At 41.9% G+C, this 11,142-nt stretch overlaps 1 protein-coding gene across 1 annotated transcript; it reads left to right on the forward strand.

Moving 5' to 3' along the window:
• The first annotated feature begins 3,441 nt into the window (after positions 1 to 3,441).
• On the forward strand, positions 3,442 to 4,212 carry LOC139384118 (oligodendrocyte transcription factor 4). The gene has a single exon (XM_071128781.1). It carries the CDS (start codon positions 3,442 to 3,444, stop codon positions 4,210 to 4,212), a length of 771 nt encoding a protein of 256 aa, XP_070984882.1.
• The last annotated feature ends 6,930 nt before the right edge of the window (positions 4,213 to 11,142 follow it).

The following is an 11,142-nucleotide window of genomic DNA, read 5'->3' on the forward strand; positions in this document are numbered from 1 at the left end:
AGTGAATTATAAGTGAAATAATCTGTCTGTAAACAATTGTTGGAAAAATGACTTGCACAAAGTAGATGTCCTAACCGACTTGCCAAAACTATAGTTTGTTAACAAGAAATTTGTGGAGTGGCTGAAAAACTAATTTTGATGACTCTAACCTAAGTGTATGTAAACTTCCGACTTCAAATGTACATAAATATTTAGATTATCTTCCGTCTTTTATATGTCTGTCACATATAACTTCTACATGAACCCTGTGGCAAGTGTCATTATAAGAAAGTGTTATAACCTGTAGTGTGTGAGTAATCAGAGTCAGTGTGAACCAGCACACACAGACACACACACACACTATGCGTGTTATAGTTATGTTAATGAAGCCTCTGTGGCCAATGCAGAGCCATGGAGGAATAGCCACGCTACGCAGGATCTTAGAAAGTTAACCGGCCCAATCTAAAGGGCTTTACGGTACTGAAGAAGGGCAAGACAATGCATCGCCCACTCTTTAGTATCTTTTTAACTACCTCCTCCTCTCTGCAGGGCCCCCTTCCAGTGATAGTGATGTGATTTCGCAGACTGTTTGGGGGCTTAGTCGTATTGAATCTGACCCCATTGTCTTTATCCGTGGTTGAATTTGACCTAGTCTGCCATTAACAACGTTCTTGTCTAGGTTTAAAGCGGCAATCAGCACTAGAACAATAACAAAGCCCACTCCCCGCCTCTGTTTCTGTAAAAAAAGGTGAAGCATGGGGCTGGAGAAATGTAACCACTCTCAAATTCATAGACAGAACTATGGATGCAAGGACTGACCACCATGATATCAACATTATAGTTTTAACCAAAACTATTTTGAGGCTATATAGGGTTTATTTACTTTACTTTGTTTACAAACATTTGAGTAAAACAAGCTTATACTGTATTTCGGGTTCTGATGGGGTTCGACAGTGGAACTAAGCTCATAAGGCATTTCTAAGTTATATTCTTCAAGAATCAATTGGTATCAGTGGAGGCTCCTCAGAGGAGGAAGGGGAGGACCATCCTCCTCAGTGAATTTCATAAAAATAAATATAGTGAAATGTAATTTTTTAAATCCTTTTAGATAAAACGATACTAAATATATTCTTGTCAAATAATTGATTTAAACACACTGTTTTTCAATGAATGTCTATAGTAGCCTCAACAGCACTCTGTGGGGTAGCACCGTGGTGTAGAGGGAGGACCGCTAGTTTCCGTCCTCCCCTGGGCACTTTGACTTCAATACAAAACCTAGAAGGCTCATGGTTCTTACCCCCTTCCATAGACTAACACAGTAATTATGACAATTTCCAGACGATGTCCTCCAACCTATCAGAGGCCTTGCAGCATGAACTGATATGTTGCCCATCCAATCCAAGGAACAGAGAATGAATCTAGTACTAAAAGCATAAACTACAGCTAGCTAGCACTGCACTGCATTCATTATTGTGAGTAATTGACTCAAAGAGAGAGAAAGACAATAGTTGAATAGTTTTGAACAAATTAATTTATTCAGAAATGAAGGAGAAGCGAGCGAGAGAGAGAGAGAGAGAGAGAGAGAAAGAGCTAGCTATATTTTGTTGTATTTTTTAAAATATTTTTTTACTTTCACTTACTTAGCTAGTTCAGCCTCAAACACAGACTCAAACAGAGAGGGATGCTATGTTAGCTAGCTGGCTATGGCTATCCAACACTGGAACTCTTCCTTATCAAGGTAAGCTTTTGGTTTTATTAATTTATTGCCACCGGGGCCTGCCGGTGTAACTGCTAAATTGCTTGCTGCTGACTGTACATGATTGTAGCAGGTTTACAAACACGTTAGTTTTAGTAGCTATGTTGACTATGATGTTAATATGGTGACAACGATGTAGGCCGAGTGTAGCGATTGGCAGATATGATAGGTCTGGTTTGTAAAAATTTTTTTGCCTAGTCACAGACAGCTGGTGTGTTGTACAATGAAGTCCACAAGCGAAGGGAAAAGGTAAGAGGAGGAGAGTGCGTCGATGCGATTCCCCTCTTTATGTGATCAGGGGTGTATTCATTCTGTTGAAAAACGTTTCTTAAATGGATGAAATGGGGATAAACATACCTGAATTTGTCCAATAGAAAATGATTACACCCCAGGTCAGCTAGGTGCAGGCAAGATTGTGCATGGCTGGATTGAATGTGTCACTGTCTGTCACCGCGATTACTCAAATTTCTCTCCACCTGTGCACCTACATTGTAAACATTCATTCATAGGCTAAGTTGTTGCAACCTCATGATGAGTGTAGGAAAAATTAGAGTATCATGTAGTAGCCTAAACCTATCAATGTTACATTAAGCTGGATGAAATGAATATGAATAACAGTCATCCAATATGCTCCAATATGCTCATAGAATAAATAATCATCCTCCCTCATCTTAGACGGCACCGACCGCCACTGATTGGTAAACAAGATTCATTTATAAGTACAAAAATGGTTGTAGTAACTGCTCATTGCCCCACATACAGGGTTCCATATCAAAGTGTATTAAATATGTCAATGTCAAGATCACTATTCTCAAGGCAGTACCAAATATTTCTTATTACTGAACTGACTTTCCTGTTCTTATTAAGATTGAGGTATTGTTTTAAATATTGGGTTACGTTTCCCTCCAAATGAAATGCAACAGATAAAACATAATATATACAGAATGTCCATCACTGTGATCAATTTCCAGCACTGGCAGCACATGTATTGAAATGATTACTATATTATGCATCACTTTGGTGAATGTTCCCCTGACACTGGGAGAATTTTTTTACATTTAATTTTGCACATTGTTTATCCCACCATAACCATTACGGTTAACGTCTTTACATACTTGCAAATTTAGACCACTGATGAAAAACTCTGTCCTTTATATCTTCATATGTACATGTGAATCTTCACTGATGAACTGTGAGGTGCCTTGTGTTAACTAAACAGTGTTTTGTATGTCTTAACACATACGTGTGAACCCAGGCCTGCTCTAGTTAATGTGTGGTGATTATGGAGAGTTAAACGTGGGTGTAGCGAGGTGGGGTGGTAAGGGTGGGCTCTGAGGAGTGAAAGTGTGTCCCTTCTGCAATTGGCTGCGAGTCTAAATGTTTCATTATGCGTCTCATTGTTCCTTTGTTGGGACGGGGGTATAAATGCACCCCTGTAGAGCTGCAGAAGGACAGACCGCTGACGAGGACCAGACATAGCACATCTCCTGCCTTCGCCTGCTGTATCTAGCTATCTACTGAGCTCTGACAGAAGTACGAGTGAGAGAGCATTGGCCCTCAGCGAGCGGTGGGGGAAAAAAGAGTGAAACATTTTTCAAGAACCTTTTACCAAAGGCTTTGGCTCTAACCTCAGCTGCTTTGGGGATTTAGTTGTCTTTTCTACTTTCGTGTATAACGTTTATTTTTTTACTTATTCAACGGCTGAGATGGATTCTGACGCTGGCTCCAACTCCAGCCGCTCCTCATCTCCAGACCTGGTGGTGGATGACTCCATGGGTAGCTTCTTCTCCAACAAGATGTTTCAGGCCTACTGCCAGGAGGAGGGGGCAGCCAGGGCTGCCGGCCAGGGCAGGGCTGACCGCTGTGCTGGGGGAGGCAAGAGCAAGACCCGGGCTGACCTCAAAGAGGGTGACGATGTGCAAGACCTTAGGCTGAAGGTGAATGGCAGAGAGAGGAAGAGGATGCATGACCTGAACCAGGCATTAGATGGCCTGAGAGAGGTCATGCCCTACGCTCAGGGGCCCTCTGTTCGCAAGCTCTCAAAGATCTCCACCCTGCTGCTGGCCCGTAACTATATCCTCATGTTGTCCAGCTCTCTGGAGGAGATGAAAAAGCTGGTTGGGGATGTGTACGGAGGCAGTGGTGCCCAGAGTCGCACCAGCCACCCCCGGATCACCCTTCCGGCCCCCACAGCCCATCTCCCACTGCACCCCTTGGCCCAGAACCTGCACTCCCTAGTTGGCAGCACGGCCTCAGCTCTCCACCACCCCTCGCCTCCCCCTGCTCCAGCCCCACACTCACCGCCCTCTGCAAGCTACATGGGCTTCCACCATGCACCGGTACAGAGCCTGCTGAAGGACCCTCTCCACCTAGCCAGCTCCTACAGGCACTTCCCTGGAATGCCCTGTCCCTGCTCGCTCTGCCAGCCTCTACCAACCACCGCATCCTCCCTGCACAGCTTTTCCATGGGCAAGTGAGCAGGCAACACTCAGGACTGAAGTTGAGGCCCAACCCAGGACAAAGTAGCTCACTGCCAGTGGACTGAGAAAAATAGTTGGTTTAACTGTAAAAAAAACACTGGTAGCCTCAGGACCTGTACATATTTTGTATATAGTGTATCTTTTATTGAGTATGCCGCTGCTATTTTTCCAATTGACATGCCTTGTTTATATTGAAAGGATTTAAAATGCACACGGGGACCATTTCATACTGTTGTTCTTTGAACTAACAGCAAGAATAGCTGCTATGGCTATTCAATATCAGTGTTACTGAAACAAATGACAAAGATGGAAAGTACTGTGTCCTTCTGTGCAGGTGTCCTATTTTCCTAAATTAAACTTTTGATATGAAAAAAACCCGAAAATGTTCTGCTGTTTTACTTGAGACAGTCCATTTATATCAGAAATGTAAATCTATTAACATCTACTTACATTTTTATTTGCATCAGACTATTGTGTTTTTGAGCATGTCGTTCATGTTTTTAATTTTCAAATTGGCTACGTAGCACTACAATAGTAAAACACAACTATATTATATTTACCATTGCTGTGCACTGTATTTTAGGGTCTCTCCATGGTAGACCCAGGAGGGTGTAGTAGTTAGCGATGCTGAGCAGGGGAGATGGGCGTAGAGTAGAGAGGGTGTTGGTTGCTAACCAGCCTAGAGAGGAGAGGCCTACCCCTGAGCTAAAGAGAGACAGAAGGGCCAGACAATGCAGCTCTGCAGAGGGAGGTTGAATGTGGCACTCTGAGCTCTGGGATCATCCATCTTCACTTCAACAGGGTGTGGGAGATGAAAGGGCAGCGCGGGCGCCAGGATGGCGATTCACTTTTGTCTGGCGCAGGCGGGGGACAGGACTGTGGCCTTCTCATCTGTGGGCCAGAGGATTTGTCACTGTCCCTTAAGGACATGGCTGTGTTCATACCTAGGGCGCATCTGAATAATGCAAGTAAATATGGGTAGGATGTTTAAACATAAGAATACACACCAAGTCTCATTGGGAGATAATAGTGTATATGACATTATTGTAACTTCAACTTTTTTATTATTTAAACCAACAAATCAAAACAGATATTTAAAGATAAAAATATATCTTCATGAAACCAATTATATTAAAAAATGATAGTCAATGATTGACTAGCTTTACCAAACACTCCAGAACAATGACATATGTGGGATGGAAGCCACAGACATGTATTCACTCAAACCCCCAACAATGACTCACCCTCACTTAGCAACAAGTCAAGCGTGTAAAATACATGCTTATCCTCCCATGGCTGACGGATGAGGTGGAGATCAGGGGAGAAATTAAGAGATGTAACTCCTCAGTCCCCCTTCAACCCCCTCCTCCATGAGAGCTCTGAATAGAACTGGACAATAGCTGTGCATGGGACACAAAGACCGGGTGAGGCCAAGCTCTCGTGCCTGGGACACAGGCCCCTTCCATTCAATCTACATTTCATCATGGTAACAAGCGCCGTTGGGCCAAAAGGCCTGACACCTCGCCTGCCACAAAGGCGGTTAGCTCTAATTTATGGGGCTATTGACACTGTAAAGAGCCCCTGTCAGTACTCTGGGACTGTCAGCTGTGGGACGTCCCAGTGGGGGGAGGCAGCTGCCAGCCCAGCCAAGGGAGGGGCCTTCTGTGGTGGGGACGGACGCTCCGGCATCACCTGGTCCCTGGTCCCCTGACACTGGGACCCTGAGTCCTTCCACTAGCCCCCCCCCCCCCCCCCCCCCCTGTATTTTGGGCACAGGTGGAATTGGGAAGCAGAACACATTGTTCGGATTAGTGGGATCGGCCTCCCTTTGCTGATAATTAGGGACACTTACTTGTGCAAAGCTGGTGTTTTTGTGTCGCTAGCTGATGGTGTTAACCCACGAAGCAGCAGCAGGATGGAGAAGGTGTGGGTGTGTGGCGTGTAGTGGATATGCATCTTAAATCATACAGTGCCTTTCCGAGCCATTATGGCCAGCCACTGTTGTCCTCATAGTGCTTTTATGTGGTGTCTAAAGTATGTATGTTAGGAGCATATGCTGTGAATAGGCTACCATGTTTAGGAAACTCCACATTAAACACATAGAACATAGGATGTGTGAAGTAAAAAGGGCTTTTAATGTGAAGGTTTTATCATGTTGAATGAGTAGTGCATGGTTCATGATACAGGCTTATTTCTACATTACCATGAACAGCTGTGAGGCTTGACAATATTTTGGGATTTATCCATTATTAAAAATGATAAAACATAAACATGAGGGGTAAAAACATGCAAAAATTCAACAGCTTTTTCAGTAGCAAGAAAAATACCTGATAGTAGCTAGGTTTCCATCCAATTGGTGACAGATTTTCATGCAAATATTCTAAATTCTGCATAAAACAATATGCGCATTTTCCCACCAGAGATGTGTTTCCATCAAATTGACTTGTTGCGCATAAAAGGCTGTGCGTGAAAATTACTTTTGCGGTTACATTTTTTGACAGCAAAATGTTTGTGTTAGAGTATATAGCGAATGTGCCCACTCTGGTCTTGGCACGTGTGCTCTACCCAACAGTTTGCAGATGTGGGTATACAGTAGTCTACATTATGAGATTATTATGGACAAAAGAGTGAGATTATTTTATTTGTCAAACGGCAGCCAAGAATCAATCATCATGACCCTCGATATTTATTGGAAAGGAGCACAAGCTCATCACCTTGCACTTTCACCACCCTGTGAAGTACATCATAATTTATTTAATCTGTTGCCTAATAAACTGTATGCTTTCCTGAGTCGAAGTAGAAGGACCACGCACCATGTCAACGCCTTCGATATGATGGTTCTCATATCAATATTTGCACATAAAGGCATTTCCACAGCCATTTCTCACATTCATACATTTTACCAACACAGAACAATCCCACCTTGTCTAGCGTATTTTCTTTTGTACACATTTGGAAATGTACAGTACCGACAGATTTGCTGTTTCCATCAGGCCTGTCGTGACATTTTACTCTAATAAAAAGGTTGGATGGAACATCGGAGAAAAGAAAAGCCTCAAACTGAGTGGAGAGTAAAGACTGCATAGTCAGGATTTCCACTGCTATATACAGTAGCCATGATCATGCTAGCTAGCGGCACCACCCCATAGAGACAGATGGATGAGTTAACAGTTAACGGGAGGGAATGCTAATCAATAGAAGGGTGTGTGTTACCCTGGGCTCAGCAGTAGACAGGATCGACAGTTAATTAGGGAACTGAAGGAGACAATTAAGGGGATTGCGAGTCTGGACAGAGGAGACATATTGCAGAACATACGCACACATTGTACTTCGTCTGGGTACAGGGGATCTTCAATTAAGGGAGAGCACTCCACCAGAAGCTTGCAGCCTGACCTTTTTACTATCAGCTCAGTAAAGTCTGGCTCCCCTTCACCCTGCATACTGATGAGGGGGAAACACAGCTGGGATAGGGTCAACTCACACACACACACACAGGCCTGGGAATTTGTGTAGACCCGTTAAAGTTTGAGTAACATACGGGCAGATTAAATTTGAATGCTAATCATGTGGCTAAGTGAGTTAATGATCTACCTACAACAAAATATGAGTTATCAGACGTCCTGTCTCTAGGTGGAGACAGTGCTATTGACTGGCAGGCCACACTTTACCTAATTTATCATATTGAACAAGCTCAAACTAGTTCAAAATGATAGCCTATAGATCATGAACATCAGAAACCATAAAAAAGTATTTGCATCCCATTAAAACCTGTTGCGACTCTAGGGGCAGTATTTTCATTTTTGTCAGGACAAGATGCTAGAATACGCATATAATTGACAGCTTTGGATAGAAAACACTCTAATGTTTCCAAAACTGTAAAGATATTGTCTGTGAGTATAACAGAACTGATGTTGCAGGCAAAAGCCTGAGAAAAATCTAATCTGGAAGTGCCCCAGGTTTTGAAAGCGCTGCGTTCCAATGAGTCCCTATTGACCTGTGAATGTGCCATCAACGAGCCTACGCTTTGTACGTATTCCCCAAGGTGTCTACAGCATTGCAACGTAGTTTTACGCATTTATGTTGAAGAATAGCCGTAGGCGGACACATTAAGTAAGTGGTCACATGGTGGCTCCGAGAGAGATTCTCGGGTAAAATACAGAGGGAGCCATTACTCCAATCGGTCCTACTGAAAAATGAATTGTCCCGACAGATATATTATCGAATAGATATTAGAAAAACACCTTCAGGATTGATTTTAAACAACGTTTGCCATGTTTCTGTCGATATCATGGAGCTAATTTTGAATATTTTTTGCCGTTTTCTTGACTGCAATTTCTGGGCGATTTCTCAGCCAAAAGTGAAGAACAAACGGAGCTATTTCGTCTACTAAAATAATATTTAGGGAAAAAATGAACTTTGGCTATCTACCTGGGAGTCTCGTGAGTGAAGACATCCGAAGTTCATCAAAGGTAAACAATTTAATTTGATTGCTTTTCTGATTTGTGACAAGGTTGCCTGCTGCTAGCAAGGCATAATGCTATGCTAGGCTGTCGATAAACTTACACAAATGCTTGTCTAGCTTTGGCTGTAAAGCATATTTAGAAAATCTGAGATGACAGGGTGATTAACAAAATGCTAAACTGTGTCTCAATATATTTCATTTGTGATTTTCATGAATAGGAATATTTTCTAGGGATATTTATGTCCATTGCGTTATGCTAATTATTGTCAGGCGATGATTACGCTCCCGGATCCGGGATGGGGAGTATCAAGAGGGTAATGAGTGATACAACCTTTGCAAGGGCATAATTAGCCAAATATGCAAACCTAACCAACTGTCTGGCTCAGCCCTAGCCAATTACCTAAACTCCTCCACGGAGTTGAGCGCAGACTAGAGTTTGACTCCTCTATGTGTCAATACTTCAAAAATGTAAATTCTTACCCTTACCATGTAGCTATTTGTCCTCTGTTTTTGCGAGCTTTTCTTTGTTGCTGAAATGCTTACTTTTTATTAAACGTTAATCAAACACAACCACTGAGTGTGACCTCATTGCTGTTGCTCTAAGATAGATGGCGACTAAGTGTGAATGCGCATGTTCCAATTGAAACAGTCGGTGGTGGTTGTATTTGAGTAACATTTTATTTAAAAATTACTGCGTCCAGAATACCACAGTGGACTGCAGTGACTGCACTTTTACTGCAGTTTCAAAACTGCAATCTTTTTTTATAAGGGTCATAAAGTTAATGATTATGCTTTTTTTGATATCGCGGCCACAGAGAATCTGAATACTGAAGAGTATTTCTGTCTGTTATGAAGCCATTTTGTGGGGAAAAACTAATTCCCATTGCTGTGCCCCTGCCCAGTCATGTCAAATCCAAATCCATTCATTTATTTCAATTGACTAATTTCCTCATCGGAACTGTATTTCAGTAAAATCGTTGAAATTGTTGCATGTTGCGTTTATATTTTTGTTCAGTATAAAAGCATTGCATGAATCTATCATCGTATTTGCAGGTCTGAGAAATGTCATGCAATTAATTCTATGTAATTTTACATATTAGCAGATTATTTTTTTATATCACACAAATTGACAAAATTACAGGCTAAGAATGGACAGAGAGATATGTGTATGTGTTCTCCAATGCCAAATCAGTGTGTCTTGATAGCAATGAAACTGTCCCTGTTTGCAAATAATTTAATCTGAGATGTCATTAGGAATCTGAGCATGGTACTTTCAAAGGTTAGGCCTACCTTTCCACCCCAGACAAAGTAGGCCTACAGATGCAGAACATTTTAAACTTCAACTGCTGGCTACTCTTCTTCTGTGGCTTAACTCAATGAGAGAAGGCCACAAGTGTTTCCCTAAAAGCTGTCTGGGTTTAAACATCTTCTATTGTACAGAACGTGAAAAGCTTTATCAATTGATAGTGACATAATTAGATTACTTCCCAAGCAAAGCACAGCAAAGTTGTCTCCTCGGCTATAGAAGGTTGTAGCTCAGCCTCTGAATGTCAGAGGAACTAAACGATCCCATATCGATCATCGGAGACATGTTTTTCCCAGGTATTTTACAGCTTGTTTCTAGCATACAGCACTGTGGACCAAAGCGCCATTATAAATCACTTTATATAATCCGTTTTTTTTAATCTAACAAGGGGTAGGCCTGTTTTTTTTTGCCATTTCTTTAATAAAAAGTAGGCCTATGGCATACCTTAACAGCCCTTCACTGACATAATGATGAGTCGTTCGCGAACGAACGGCCCTTTTTGAGCTGAGCTCAAAACAAGGTTTTTCTGTAGATCATTTCCAAAATAATTATTGAAAGAGGATGAATCCTCAATGCAGAAACAATAAATAGTGGGGAGAGCGTATCAATCTGTTCCACCTAATTTGTCCAGTGTTTAAAAAAAAATATAATAAAAATTAGGACAGGTAAACATTTATTTGATTATGCATTTTCCAATCTGACAATGGTAGCCTACCTTTTGGACTTTACATTTGAGATTTGCAATGTTTTTCATGGTTCTAAGTAAACTTTTAAGCATTTTCAATGTAGAGACATTTGTGAGACAAATGTGCTTGCTCTTTTACATGAACAGAGCCCAATGAACCAGCTCACTGAAAAGACTCGGAATGCTACACTGACATGGAGGTAGGCTATTTAAAGAGTGCATGGTGGGTGGAGGAATTGACCGACAAATCTAGGGATATAGTACCCTATTGCCTACCTCGTATTTCTTAAGTAGGAAGAAATAGGCTCCAACACAAAGCCCTCTTGTTAGTAAAGTCTAATTAAAATTAAGAAGTTGAAATGAACTATGCCTACTCGGATTTGCCTACTTTCAGGACCATGATCTATTCATTTCCGATTGATTGTGCCATGGCTGTTGCCTCAAGTTTCAGCACCACAATGTGGCTTATTGTGA

Source organism: Oncorhynchus clarkii, chromosome 25 (assembly GCF_045791955.1).
Source record: "Oncorhynchus clarkii lewisi isolate Uvic-CL-2024 chromosome 25, UVic_Ocla_1.0, whole genome shotgun sequence".
In the NCBI taxonomy this organism is placed as follows: domain Eukaryota; kingdom Metazoa; phylum Chordata; class Actinopteri; order Salmoniformes; family Salmonidae; genus Oncorhynchus; species Oncorhynchus clarkii.

Excerpts from the sequence above, each read along its gene's own strand:
- LOC139384118 (XM_071128781.1), top strand. The coding sequence starts at position 3,442 with ATGGATTCTGACGCTGGCTCCAACTCCAGCCGCTCCTCATCTCCAGAC.